Source organism: Heteronotia binoei, chromosome 17, assembly GCF_032191835.1.
Source record: "Heteronotia binoei isolate CCM8104 ecotype False Entrance Well chromosome 17, APGP_CSIRO_Hbin_v1, whole genome shotgun sequence".
In the NCBI taxonomy this organism is placed as follows: domain Eukaryota; kingdom Metazoa; phylum Chordata; class Lepidosauria; order Squamata; family Gekkonidae; genus Heteronotia; species Heteronotia binoei.
This window is the reverse complement of record NC_083239.1, coordinates 17,530,598-17,544,927: the sequence shown is the minus strand read 5'-3', so window position 1 is coordinate 17,544,927 and position 14,330 is coordinate 17,530,598. Positions and strand designations below refer to the sequence as shown.

Genomic DNA, 14,330 nt, shown 5'->3' with positions numbered 1-14,330 from the left:
CAGGAAGAACCAACAGCTGGCCCATCAATCGCTCTCCCCACATTCCAGGCACCCACATGGGCTGTTGACAATCAGTCTCCTCCAAGCTCTCCCCCTCGCATCTCAAGAATGCGCAGCCATCTTCGACAAACACTGGCAGAACACAGGCGCACTGCGCGCCAATGCTTCTGATCTCTTAGCCCTGATTATTAGGAGAACTACAGCCACCCAGGGAGCAGGCTGATTGAGGTGCCCCTATAAGTCATGCCCAAGAGTTGGCAACCTTGTGGAAGCAACAAGTCGATTTCCTGGCTTGCACCCATGCTCCTTCCTGATTCCAGTTCCTGACCGGTTTGAATTCCTTGGCACCCTGACCCTTTGGCTTTGGACACTGACTTCTGCTTCCGGTTTGCAATTTTGCTGTGGTGACTCGGCTCCTGACTGACTCCTTGAACTTTGACTTCATACCGGCTTTAGACTCCCTCCTGCCTGCGCCCTGAGAACATGACACACATCTTGTGGCTCTCAAACATCTGACATTTATTTTATTTGGCTCTTACATCAAGCAAGTTTGGCCACCCCTGTGTTAGAGTCTCTGGCTGTGCCTGTGGAAAGAAAGGTTCAAATCCCCAGTCTTCCATGGTGACTGTGGACCAGTCATGTTCTCTCAGCCCATCCTACTTCACAGCATCATCAGGAAAACAAAAACAAGGAAGGGAGAAATGAGTATGTCACTCCAAGCTTCACAGAAGAAAGGGAAGGATAAAAAGATTAACAAGACAGGAATAGGTCCCTGTTCCTAATGGCTATCAGAAGGCGAGGGGATTTACTTCCATATTGCTCATCCACTATGTGCAGGATTGTTTCTCTGTATTTACAAAGAACTGTGCCAGGATTCCCCCCCACTGCCCAAAGAAGTGCACTGTTCTAGCATGCACAGATGCAGTAGCAGAGCATCTGCTTGGCATCTCCAGTTATAAAAGGATCAGGTGGTAGGTGACATGAAAAACCTCCACCAGAGGCCCTGGAGAGCTGCTGCCAGTCATAACACTAAGGATCTGAATCAGGGTAAGGCAGTTTCATGCGTCTGGAGGATAACATGAGATAATTGCTGGGTGGGGTGTGTGCAGAGCCTTTCTGAATGCCCCAGGAGATTTACCGCTAAGTGTATCGAGCTGGTAGAACCACACTGCTTCAGAGGCAGAAAGTAGTACAGGGCTCAAGATCTTTCTGTTTATGAATGCTACTTGTCACAGTTTATCATACTCTCAACAAGAGAGTGGATTCAGAGAGTCAGAATTGTGCCGAGAGCCAAACATACCAAAAAAAAAGAAAGATATCCTCCTCGGAAATTCTCTACAGAGTTTTCATTTGCTGTTTGACCCCCATAAAAGCACTTCTCCTCCAAGGAAGGGATAATTCACCCAAGGTTTCCTTTCAACTTCAGCCACGACCCATTTCCTGTCCCAGCCATGAAGAACTCTAGAATCCTGACCACAGTTTAGAACACAAACACCCAAGAGGTAGCATATTGGTGCAAAGCAGCAACACCATCAAAGCATACATGCAATTTAGAAAGAGCACCTAAAAGGAAACATAGTTCTGAACAATTATTGGTTCCAGCTCTGCCCTTTTGGAACTGCTGCTGGGCAATAGAAAGTTACTTGACTGCAATATGATGCTCTCATATCTGGATACAATGGCCAACTTTGCCCTAAGACTCTGATGTTAGACTTTGCCCCCTCTCCCAGGAGTACCCCCCCCCCAATATTTCTTAAGAAAGGTCTTCTTTTAGAGGTGAAATCTTAGATTAGGATTTTGAGCCATCCAGCCTGGAGGCTGATCCTTAGAATCACTTGCAGATTTTGGGACCGGCTGAATGGGAAGTGTGGTTTGAAGCCTGATCTCTCAGGTTTTCTGGGAATTAAAGGTGAACAAAAACAGAAGACGGGTGACAAAAGGATGGAGATGTTTCCTCTACGGCTACTACTCAGCTGGCTACTTCCCAGTCTGTGAAGAAAATGCATGAGAAAATGAATAGCATTGGAGAAAGTTCAGAAAAGGGCAACTAAAATGATTAAAGGGCTGGAACACCTTCCCTATGAAGAAAGGTTGAAACGCTTGGGGCTCTTTAGCTTGGAGAAACATCGACTGCGGGGTGACATGATAGAGGTTTACAAGATAATGCATGGGATGGAGAAAGTAGAGAAAGAAGTACTTTTCTCCCTTTCTCACAATACAAGAACTCGTGGGCATTCGATGAAATTGCTGAGCAGACAGGTTAAAACGGATAAAAGGAAGTACTTTTTCACCCAAAGGGTGATTAACATGTGGAATTCACTGCCACAGGAGGTGGTGGCGTCCACAAGCATAGCCACCTTCAAGAAGGGGTTAGATAAAAATATGGAGCAGAGGTCCATCAGTGGCTATTAGCCACAGTGTGTGTGTGTGTGTGTGTGTGTGTGTATATATATATATATATATATATATATATATATATATATATATATATATATATATTTGGCCGCTGTGTGACACAGAATGTTGGACTGGATGGGCCATTGGCCTGATCTAACATGGCTTCTCTTATGTTCTTATGTACCCAAGCCCTCTGCTGCTTGCTGGCATGCATTTGCCATGAGAGCACATTGGCGAGTCTTGAGGCCAGTGTATGCGCAAGTTGAGGGCCTCTCTACTTCTCACAACCATCCCCTACCCAGTCATTACGCACATAGCAATGTAAGCCCTGGAGAGGTCCCTGCTCCACGGAAGCTACAATTCACATGCGGCAAACAAGAGCAGGGGATGATGGCGTGAGACAGGAGCAACAGAGGACAGAATTCAGTGTTAAACACATTTAACTCATTTCTGCCCTTGGCTGTTTACAGTTTGCAAGGCTGCGGTTCTGTGGCAAGAGACAACAGAACTGCTTCTTACTCAGTGAAGGCTTCTCTTCTCCATCCCCTCCCCCAGCCTCACTGAACGCCCAGTTTAACACACAAAGCTCCATCTGTGCTTAAATTACATCATTAACCCAATTTTAACTGATTAAAGTATTCCATCAGGTTTGTTTCTTTGTAGTTTTGGTCTCATGTACATCCTTGTACATCAGTGCGTAGCTGCTTGCATGATGAAATATGGCTTGCTTCCTGCTGAATGAGGAACTGGGGGTTTCTTGCCAACTTTCAAAGGAATGAAATGTTTTGCAAAAGCTACACAAAAGCTTATGTAGAGGAGGTTGGGCTCTGCATTTTGCTTTGCTAACTCTTGGTTTACAACCAACACTGAGGTCACCTGCAGAAAACCAACAACCTGAGAAAATTCATTTTGAACCTTACTCGAGGAGTCTCTTTAGCCACAACTACAACTTTGATCATTTGTGGGATCACACCCACTCCAAGAATGGAAGCGCCAGTATGGTGTAGGGGCTAAAGGGTTGGACAAGGATCTGGAAGAAGACCCAGGTTCAAATCCCAGCTCTGAAATGGAAATCAGCTGGGAGACTTTGGGCCAGTCACTTTCTCTCAACCTGACCTACCTCACAGAGTAGTTGTGGAAATAAAATGGGATGAGAGAATGATGTAAGCCATTTTGGGTCCCCACTGGGGAGAAATATGGAGTACAAATGATTAAGTAGAAATAAAACTGCTATGCAGAGCCACCAGGCATTCTGTAGATCAGGGAAGACAATCTTTTTGGTGGCCCAGGCACTGAAAAAATTGAAATGTCTATCTGTGAAGATGTTACTGTGCTGGCAAACAAAACTGGGGGTGGGTGGGAGACAGAGGATTCTACTTGGAGCAAGCCATGTCCCAGCGGCAGTCCAGCATCTCAGGGCTTTGCCAGTATCCATGCAGGTCTAGGAGGCATTGACAGGCAGCAACCATGCCTTCCCCTGCAGTGTTGGTCCCAGCACTGGCCTCAGGTGCCAAGGGAAATGGTCTGATGTGCTGCTCTCCGCATGTGTGACAGAGGTACCCTCTGCTGTAGGTTATTCTGAGGCATGTTCTAGTTCTAGGACAGTCTTCAGCCCTCCAGACTTGGAACCTCCTACACACAGAATCTGGAGACCTGCAAAACAAGCGATGCCACGCAACATCTGGAATGAACCAGGAGTTACGACTTTGCAGGTGCAAGGTTAGGATGGTGGGCATCAGACCAAGGGCCAAGAACAGGAAACACAAGTCAAGCACCAAGAAGTGGACCATAAGGTGGAACAAGCCAAGGGTCAGAGCCATAGGGAAATCCCTCTCTGCCTTGCTGTTCTTCACAGAGAAGACGCCCCTCTTGTTGGCCATTTTACAGAGAAAGGACATGGAGCAGAGGACTTCCAATTTTTTGTTTTATATAAATATGAAAGGAAAATTGGTCTGGAGCAGGATATACGGAAGGTGCTACTTAGGGAAGAGACTTTTTGGGTTTTCAAATTAGGCACCCTTGCTCCCAATAGTTTGAACATGAATTTGGACTTTTCTTATTTATGAGGGTTTTTTGTTTGCAGATGGTGTCTTGTATTTTTTATGTTAAAATGCATCCTGTTGCAGAAGATTGCTGTTTTATATAGTCTTGTAATATAGTTCTGTACCTTTAAGCATTTAGTGGCATGTTTGCAGCTGTGTGCAAATGAAACATTTCAGAACGTGAGGCTCCTGGGCGCTCTTCCTGGGCGTCTTTGGAGGAGCCAGCACCTTGGACTCGGAATGTTTTTGAATGGAGTATGAATGTAAGTTCTAGCGTGTATTTTAAAATTTGGTGCATAAGATTGGAACAGTATGGTTGATAATATTTTTATATTCAGATATGAAGATTTGTTTAACTCCAATGGGAACACCTGACAAAGCCTTTGTGTGAAATGGCCGGTTCCAGCTTGCGACCCCACAATCAATTTATGCAATTGGGGTTCAGTTCCTTTGCCACTGACAGTCTCTGAAGAATGGCACTGGTTTCTGCATCTGAATCAATGGAATGATTGCAGTGGATTTAAATGCATTTTGAACTGCTGGTTTGTTATCCCCCGGTTGCACTGGGAATTTATCAGGTCAAAGTGATTTTGGATGAACAAAACATATATGAAATTGTTTTAATGTTTACATTGCACTTTTTTTGAATTTTTCCACAATTATACTCTTTAAACTGATTATAAATTTGTTGCCAGTTATTTGCAGCTATGAACTTCTGAGTTTTTTTGTGGGCATTTATCTCACGGCTTCCTCTTGTTGTGTATCTTCTTCACAGAGAGGCAAGATGCCTGGTACCCTTAACCATCTACACAGTCCAACAGGCAGAAAGGAAATAGCAGCCCTATATTGGCTCAAGATCCAAGACATCAGACTCTGCAGTCCCTTCACTGGCTCCAAAACCACCTGTTCTAGGGGCATCACTTGACAGTTTTCACAGATGCGACAGCTAGGACTTACTATACTTATCACCTTCCAGGTTTGAGATATGCCCTACAAAAGGGGTCCCCAACCTCCAGGCCATGGACCCGTACCGGTCTGTGACCTGTTAGCAACTGGCAGAGGTGCTACACTGCCCCTTTTGCCCACCCAGGACCTGGGCGGACAAAAGAGGCAGCACAGCCTCACTCCAAGACTGCCTCCTCTCGCTCTGAAGCACTACCTCTTTCATCTGACTGGGTCCCCGGCAGGCGGAAGGGGCAGCAGGGCAGCAACCTTCACCTATCCCTCATTTAAAGACCCCCATGGGGAGCAGGGACGGGGTGTGGGGGGTAGCCTGGGGGGGGGGCAAAACCCCCAGCACTCCCCACACCAGTCCATGAAAAAATATGGTCTTCCCCAAAACCAGTCCCTGGTGCCAAAAAGGTTGGGAGCCACTACACTATCCCATACCAGAGACTCTCCAACATATATTACTGCTGGGGATGACTGACAATGTCATTTGGGGAATTATTACCAAATCCCTGTTGAGGGATCCACAACAAACTTCCAGGGAGCCCAATTTAACAGCTGCCGGCTGACTTGGTGAAGACATGTCAGGATCTCCCCAACAGTCTGTTCTTCTTTACATACCTATAGGCTGAGTATATTATTTGCTCAAATGAAGAATTAGTCCCCACAAAATAAATATAAAATTAAAGGGGAGAGTCATATTACATTTGCATACAAGTTACAGGAGGAGGGGGGGGGGGAGTGTCATCTTACATTCACATGCAAGTTACAGTCATATCCAGAAATAAAAAAAATACCGGTGTAACATTTTCTAGAGTAGTCATCTAACATTCCAGGTTGTCTTCCTTTTGAGTAAATATAGTATTTTCTATTCTGGACAGATGAACCCTCTTATACACTTAATATTTATTGTGCTGCCTGACACAGTGCACATAACTCCACTCCCTTCTTCTTTCCAGAAATATTTTAGACCCAAAAAAATGCTCTCACCAAGTCCCAGCAAGTCCATGACAGGTTCGGAAGATGTGGAAGGACTTTTCCTGGCCTGATTGTCATCCTTCTTCTGAGGCTGAGCCAAAAGAAATAAACATGAGAGTTGGAAGAACATTTCACGTCTGCTTTGATGTTCACTGAAAGCAGCCTGTTTTCATATGTCAGAGTATATTTCAAGGCACCTCTGCATTCACACAAAAGATTCTGGGGCACTCTCCTAGGGATACCATGCAGGCCCTTGGGCACAGCTGGCACCCAGTTAAATATCACATATGCCCTGTTCACACGGAACATAATACAATCTATGCACAGTGTACATTTAATGCATCTTTACATGTGCACTGAGTAAATCTCATGGTAAGTGCAATCCATGTGTAGCTGAACAGGCACTTGAAACTAGGGATGGGCATGACCTGGCTCATGAGCCAAAATTTGGCATGAACTTGGGCTGGGTCAGAACCCTGGATGGATGTTCAGGGAAGGGGCCTTCTCTGAACATTTACAGGGCTTTTGTCTGGTTTAGCTGTTTGGGGCCATTTAAATCTAACAGCTGAATGGTGTGGGGTCCGCAGCTGAGCTGTTAGGTTAAAATGGCTGCAAGCAGACCCACCCTGCCGTTAGTCTGAAATGGCTATGAGTCATTTCTTGGGACAATTTTGCTTCCCCCCACTTTGAAGTGCCAGCCATTCAACGCATCAGTTTTGATTCCCCCTGCTTCAAAGCGGAGAAAGGGGAATGAAATGGATGGGTTAAATGGCTGCCAACCATTTGACCCTTCTCTGGCAATTCCCCCTTTCTCCCAGATGTGGTGAGCAGCAGATAGGAGAAAAGGGGAATTGAATTTGCCAGACCGGCTCAATTTGGGGTTCTGTTTGGGGGCTGATTAGGTTCATGTCCATCCCTAATAGAAACCCCACATTTATAATTGAAACTCACACTTTTATTTTTTAAGTGAATTTTTTTAAACTGTATTTTTACTTTTAAAATGCATTGGGGCTCTTTGTTACGAACAGGTACATGCACATACATGTGCAGGCTGCATGCGTGTTCAATATAAAATGTGAAGAGGCTACTATAATGTAGTGCTGCGTTCCTGGGACTTTACCGTTCCTGAATATGGAACAGTATTTGAATGGCCTTTCACATTATTTAGGAAAAAAAACCCTGCATGTGATCAAACACAAGAAGGAGACACTTAGGGCACAACCCGAGGGCACCTGCTTTGCTTTCTCCTTCCTATGATGCAATAGCTTCTAAAAGTTCATGTTCCTATCTGCTGCCTGCCAGCTCCAGCTTACCACAGACATCGCTAGCAGTTCCCCTGTGCTAATCACAAGGGACACTTAGCGTTCCCACAATTGGCCCACCACCTTGACAAGGCAATTTCCATTAGAAATTCAGGAGAAGCTATGAGCCGCCGCAGCCAAGAAGAGTCTCCTTACCATTTTCACCTTCTCAAAGATGATCGGCTCCAGTTTTCTTTCCGAGGCTGGCTCCCTTTTCCATTTGTCATCCTTTTCTTTCTGTACACACAATCAAACTTAGCGGTGAGATGGTGTGGAAACTAGCTGGACGTCACATTTGCCTGAGGCCAGTGGTTTTCTGAGCTGGTGGAAAACATCCTGTAGCAAGCGCACACAGGAGTGGACCCAGTTGGCTTGTAGATGGGAGCCATTCCCCTTTCCTAAGAACCAAGCAGTCCCAGCTCCCCCCCCCCCCAGACTGTTTTAACTAAAGGGAAAACAACACCTAGGAAACAAGCTGACTGGAGCTGTGACACAGTTGATAGAACATCTGTTTGGCATGCAGGCTCAATTCCTCACCGTCTCCGATTAAAGGGATCAGGTAATAGGTGATATGAAAGACCTCTGCCTGAGACTCTGGAAAGCTGCAGCCTAACTAAGCAAACAATCATGAACTTGTAAGCCAATGGCCTGATTCAGTGTAAGGCAGCTTCAGGTATTCCTCGGGTCAAATCTCCACAGAAGGCAGCCACTGGCAAGAAGCCGTCTCAGCTGGGATTCCAACAATGCAATTCTAGTCTTGTCTGCCTCACAAGAGTCATCCACTTAGAGCACTAGTTGTCCCCAGACTCTAGTCTATGAATAGGTTTTGTTGCTGTCTCTTACTAAATTAAATTAGTAAAGACTGAAGAATGAAAATAGCAGCCTGATGGCCTAGCCTAACCTGATGTCTCATCAGTGCTTGGAAGCTAAGCAGGGTTGACTGTAGTCAGTACTTGAATAAGAGATCACCAAGGAAACGGGGGTTGCTATGCAGAGGTAGGCAATGGCAAGCACCTCTGTTCATCTCAGTCCTGGGATTGTCATGGGTTGGTTGGGACTTGACGACACACAATTATTAACCCTGACCTAGATGCCCCAAGCTAGTCTGATCTGATGAGATCTCAGAAGCTAAGCAGGGTAGACCCTGGAGAGTACTTGGATGGGAGACCACCAGGGAAGGCCAGAGTTGCTAGACCGAGTTAGGCCATGGCAAACCACTTCTGTTGGTCTGCCTTAAAAACTCTAGGAGGTTGCCATAAATTAGCTGTGAATTCATAGCACTTTCCACCACAAATAATAACTAAAACTTGAGGGGGAGGGAGTGATGGCCATAGTGCTGCTCAACAGCAAAACACATATTTTGCATGAGTAAAGACCAACCCCAGGAAGTATCTCAGCTAACACATAGGGGGAAAAAGTAAAATTCTGCCTGTGGCAACTGCTCTCCAAGACTCAACAAAGCAGAAAAACACCAGACTAGGTAGACAGAGTCTGCCTCTGGATTTAAGAAACTGTCGTAAGTATTTATTAAGGGGGGAAATGTTTCAAAACACTGAAAACCTACCCGTAGCACGTTGATGTCCAGACTTCGGTCCATGTATTTCTTCTTTTCATACTTGTCTCTGATGAAGCCCTCAACCGCTCTGTGTGGAAGATGGTTAAGGACAAACAAGGCAAGGGAACATGGCACCACAAGTGCACGTTGTCAGGGAGAAGCAATGAGAGAGCTGCTACTTGAACGGCAGGGCTCCCGCTTCAGGCTGAAATGCAGCTCTTGCTTCTGTTGCCTTTGTTTGCAAGCATGTGCTGACAGCAGGAAAGGAAAAGCTCAGTTAGCTATGACGGAAGAATGAGTGCACTGCTTGAGCACATGGTGCATTGTGCATGCAACTCTCACCTTTGCTTTGCAGTGGTTTGGGAGTCAGGGCAGGTGAACGAGATGGCAGGCCTCATGCTTTGTCTCCACTGGACCAGGAATGCTACAAGCCCACCCCTGCTCAGTGGAGCAGCACTGGTCAGAACAGGACCCTGTAGGGCTCCATAGTACTGCTGCCATCTGCAATGGTTTTGTTTATTCTGCAACAGTTCAGAAGAGGCATTTTAGTCCAGTGGGTTTTAAAAGGAAGGGACAGCAGCTATCCTAGGCACAGCATGGAGAATGCAGGAAGTGGTGTGTGAACTACAAGGACTGACTGTAAAGAGGGTAGATGTGGATGGGGGAGGGAGGGGCAACACAATAAAGTGAAGATACAAAAAGTAACAGTCTGATCCTATGCCACGTTTAGTCAAAAGCAAATTTTCCCCAAGGCCAGTGGGATTGACTTGGAAGAGTGTGCAGGATTTCACTGTGGAGACAACCAAGGCATTGTCATAGCAATGGAGAAAATCTATGACCACTCCAAGAGTTTCATCATTTGTTCTACCAGGGCACGATTTCTGCTCTCCAGTTATAAAGAAAAAGAACCCAGAAGCCTTCCCCACCCACCTCTTGCTGGTTTACAAAACACTGTATTTTTGTACTGTAAACTGCTTTGGATCCCCACTGGGGAGAAAAGCAGCATATAAATGCTGAAATGAATGAATAAGCAAGTTGTCTGGAAGGTGCCAAACAGGTGGAACCCATCAAACGAAAACCCTTTGGACAGCAGCTGCACATTTACAATGCCAAGCATTCTGTCCCAGTGAAGCTGAGAACACTCATACAGAGGTTAGCAGGGACACCTTCCTTCCTAACAGGGGCTCAGCATCAGCATGAAAAGTGTCGAGAACAGAAGAAAAGAAAGGATGCTGGTCCATCTGAGGTCGCCTGAAGTTTTCTGGGAGATAAGCTTCGTAGAGACGATTTGCTTTGCCGTTCCCCATCTCCTGCATGCACTGGAAGAGAAGTGAAACATCCAAGGCTCAGTCTGGTCAAGGACTTTAACCCTGCAATACCCAGGAGGAATAGAACCATGCCAAATGAGCAGATATGTAGTACAAGTCCCTCACCACTGAAAGTGGGGCTGGCTCTACCTGCGATCAGCATTAGTCAGGCTTTGAGTGCTGAGAGTTTCTAAGGATGCCCCAAAGATAGGCCAAAAAAGCCAATCAGAGGTCATAGGGAAGCAGGAGCTCCTAGCAGTCTTCCTCTCAGGGGTGTCAAACATGCAGTTCAGGGGCTGAATCAGGCCCCCGGAGGGCTTCTATCAGGCCCCTGAGCAACTGGCTGCCATCTGCTTCCTTTTCCCTCTCTCTTGCTTCCTTCTGCATAACAGCTTGCTTTGCAAGGCTTGCTCAATTGCACAGGAGCTACAGAACAAAACCTCTATTTTCTCCATTGGGTAAGGCTCCTCCCTTGGGGAGGAAGGGGGAAGGGAGAGCTTGCTGTGCCAGACTCTCTCAATTGCACAGCCTAGCTACTGAGCCAAGCCTCTCTTCCTTCTATTGGCTGATGCTCCTCCCCCTCCTGATCCCCTGGAGAAGGAAGGAAAGAGCCAGAGTTTCCTTTGCCCAGTTCCCTGAATCCCATGGGAGAAATACAAGGAAAGCATCTTTAAGATCAATGAGTGCTAACGTTTTAAGCATACTTTAAGTTTTTTAAAATATGTATATATTTGTGTTTGTCTGTGTTCTTTATAAAATTTGTATCTCCGCTACATAATCTTAAATAGGTGCACACATGGCCTGGCCCAACCAGGTCTCATTTATGTCAGATCCAGCCCTCATAACAAATGAGTTCGACACACCTGCTCTACTGTATGTTTAGTAGCTATAGATTCTCTTCACTAACGTAACAATGGCTGGACAGAGAAGGCAACAGATGGCTCCTGCCTCCTTGGCCTCAGCTTGAAGGTGCAGAAGCTTTGAGATTCACAACACATGGCTGCTTCTGACATGCCCTCAGTAACCAGGCTATGAGTGACTACAATAGGATCTCTACATACCAGACATGGTCGAGAGGGGGAGAGCTTCCAGATCAAAGTTTCCAAAAAAGCTACAGCACCAACATCTTTTGTTGGCAACAGAAACCCCCACAACTTGGAAGCATCGGAGGCAGCAAGTTCAACCAGAGATGGACTAGAGCCACACCTGTTCAGCTTTGGCAACAGGCCAGGTCCCAGAATCCTTTTAGGTAGACTTGCAGGCATTCCACAATGGCCTCCCCACCCTCAGAGCACCAAAATTCCCAGGAATCTGGAGCAAAACCGCAGAGCTTGCTCCACACAGATGAAAAGAGAGAGAAGCTTGGATCCCAAAGATGGCCGATGCACGTGTACACTGATTTGCATAAATCAAAATTAAATGGTGACTCAGCAAACCATTTGTGGCCACAGTTTGACAAATCAGCAGAAAATGACTGCATTTGTGACTTCCAGAGAGCAATAGAAATCCACCATTTACACTTTAGTAACCCATTTACTGAAACTTTGCTCTATTTTCTGGTCTGAACATCTCATAGCATATGTGCCTTGCCCATTCATGACTGGCTGGTGCAGTATATTCTGTTGATCAATACTGCGTTGGCTCTTGTATGAGGTTCTACAAGACTCTTAAAATAATTCGCCTGTTAAAAAGAAGGCAAGACACAAAATACACACAATCCTCCAGCCATTCTGGAAGGAGATGCTCATTTCCCTCCCATTGATGATTAGTTAATCCTCTTGTGAAATGAATCTGGAGCAAACCAGCATCCTAAGGGCATGCCATAAGGATGATGGAACACCAATGTTCAATTCAGATGGGCAACTTCTTTTAGCTAAAGGTCAACTTTTTACTCTTTGCCCAAGAGAAAACCATTTGTGGCCACAAGTGTCACCTGCTTTGTCCATGTGGAGGACATTCTGTGATGAATGCTGAATACCTGCACAGGCATGTTCAAGATATTCTGGACAGGCAGTTCAGGCAATCGTCTGCTCTTTCCTCTCCAACAAAATTAAAGTGTCAGAAACCTGCTCCCTACAAGTTCCCATTTAATACAGGCTGAGCAGATTGCAGTGCTCCAGATTGCTTGCTTCCAAGCCCACTCAACAGCCACTTGACAATCAGCACAGAAACCAAGTAAAAGGAAAACTGAAGGGCCAAGGGGAAACTTCACTCAGAGTTTAAGAAAGGAGGTGCTACATACTGAGGCGTTTGGCAATGGTGGTGGTGGGGAGAACGAGTGCTTCTATTGTGTAAAAGAATTACTCAGAACCCCAAAGATAAGGCAGGATATGGATCAAAATAAAGACCTTTCTAGAAGTATAATATGATCTAGCTTTTGAAAACAGTAGATGGGATGGTGAAACTGTAAAGGGGGGAGGTTTATTCAATTTCTGAAAACAGGTTTGAGCCTAGGGAGAGAGAAGCACACAAATATATACCCTGCAAACAGTAAATGAGGTTTTTATGTGCAAGGATCTGGTGGAAGGGAGTATATGGATGAGCCTGTAATTGCATGAACCTCTCACCTACAGTCAGGAAAGGTACAGAGGGCTTACTTCCTCACCTGCTAGGCCCATGTTTCCCTCTTTAATATACTAAATGGCAAGTGAGAAAGCCAATCTGAAAGCCATACTCTGCCCCCAATCCTCCAGGGGAGATACATTTCTCCTCAGAGTTGCTCTCCTCTGCTGCTCACCTGTATTTGCTCTTGTGTCCACTGGTCAAGATTGACTGATTTTACTCGAGATATGTGGACACCCAGGTTCCTGTGGATTCCAGCACAGCGGATGCATATGAAAACGCCGATGTTCCAAGATGCCCATCTTGGCCCTGGCAGGGGATAAAAGGAAGCCATCACAAATATGCTTTTAGGCATCAGGCTGGCTGTATTGAACGCTGTCCAGACTGAGAAGCCATTGCAAACCACACTGGAAGCAGAGGAGCTTCCATCTACAACACAAACTGGATTTTAAACATTCACCACTGGGGAACCTGAACATTGCAGCATGCTGACCAATGAGAGGGGACCCACCTATTCCTGCTCCATCTGCAGGCACAAGCAGGAGGAGGGGCTGGGAAACAAGGGGGCAGGCAGGGAGAGGCAGGTACTTGCTTCTTTAAGTGACTGCTCCAGACATCTCCCCCCCCCCCAATAACACATCCCTGCAATAGTTAATCTGTGGCAAGGCAGGATGTTTTAGACCACTGCTTTAGTACACGAGAAAGGAGTCCTTGGTAAATGAAAAGAGATCTGCTTCCAAGAGGAAGGTGGAGAATCACAAAATGAAGAAACCGCATTACATTTTTGGCCCATCCTGCCTCTGAAGTGCTCAGATGGTGTGTGCCTGCTTATTCCCTCCTCACCATTTTACCTGTTAGTGTCAGAACTTGTAACTTTCATATATGCTGTTAGCCACACTGACTCCATATTGTAACCCAATACTAACACATGATGCTCTGCCTCTGTAACTAACACAAACTGCTCTGCATTTCAAACACCCTGTGATCACTGGAGGGTGACAGATAACCCCTGGTCAACATCTGCAGGTGGCCTTTGAAGCCAGGCCGAGCAAGCCTTCTCAGCGGGACTGCATCCTCCCTTCTGATAACGAATCCTGGGAAAGAGACACTTGTCTGTAAACCGTGTGAAAGATCGTTTTATTGTTGCTGTCTTAACCGCATAAAATGTAACTAGATGCCAGGCACAGGCATCAGTGTTATCTTGGACCTTCAGCACTGTAGTTCTCAAATAAATGCCTAT

The 14,330-nt window shown here is 45.9% G+C and overlaps 1 protein-coding gene across 1 annotated transcript in view; it reads right to left on the bottom strand.

The window, feature by feature from the left end:
• SMAP2 (small ArfGAP2) overlaps window positions 1-14,330 on the bottom strand; it is a 61,587-nt gene that overhangs the window by 7,354 nt on the left and 39,903 nt on the right. The window contains exons 2-6 of the mRNA XM_060258138.1: window positions 13,266-13,399; window positions 10,455-10,540; window positions 9,231-9,309; window positions 7,823-7,903; window positions 6,378-6,456 (exon numbers count right to left, since the gene is read on the bottom strand). Coding sequence (XP_060114121.1) covers window positions 6,378-6,456; window positions 7,823-7,903; window positions 9,231-9,309; window positions 10,455-10,540; window positions 13,266-13,399 — 459 coding nt within the window. The remainder of the gene's footprint in view (window positions 1-6,377; window positions 6,457-7,822; window positions 7,904-9,230; window positions 9,310-10,454; window positions 10,541-13,265; window positions 13,400-14,330) is intronic.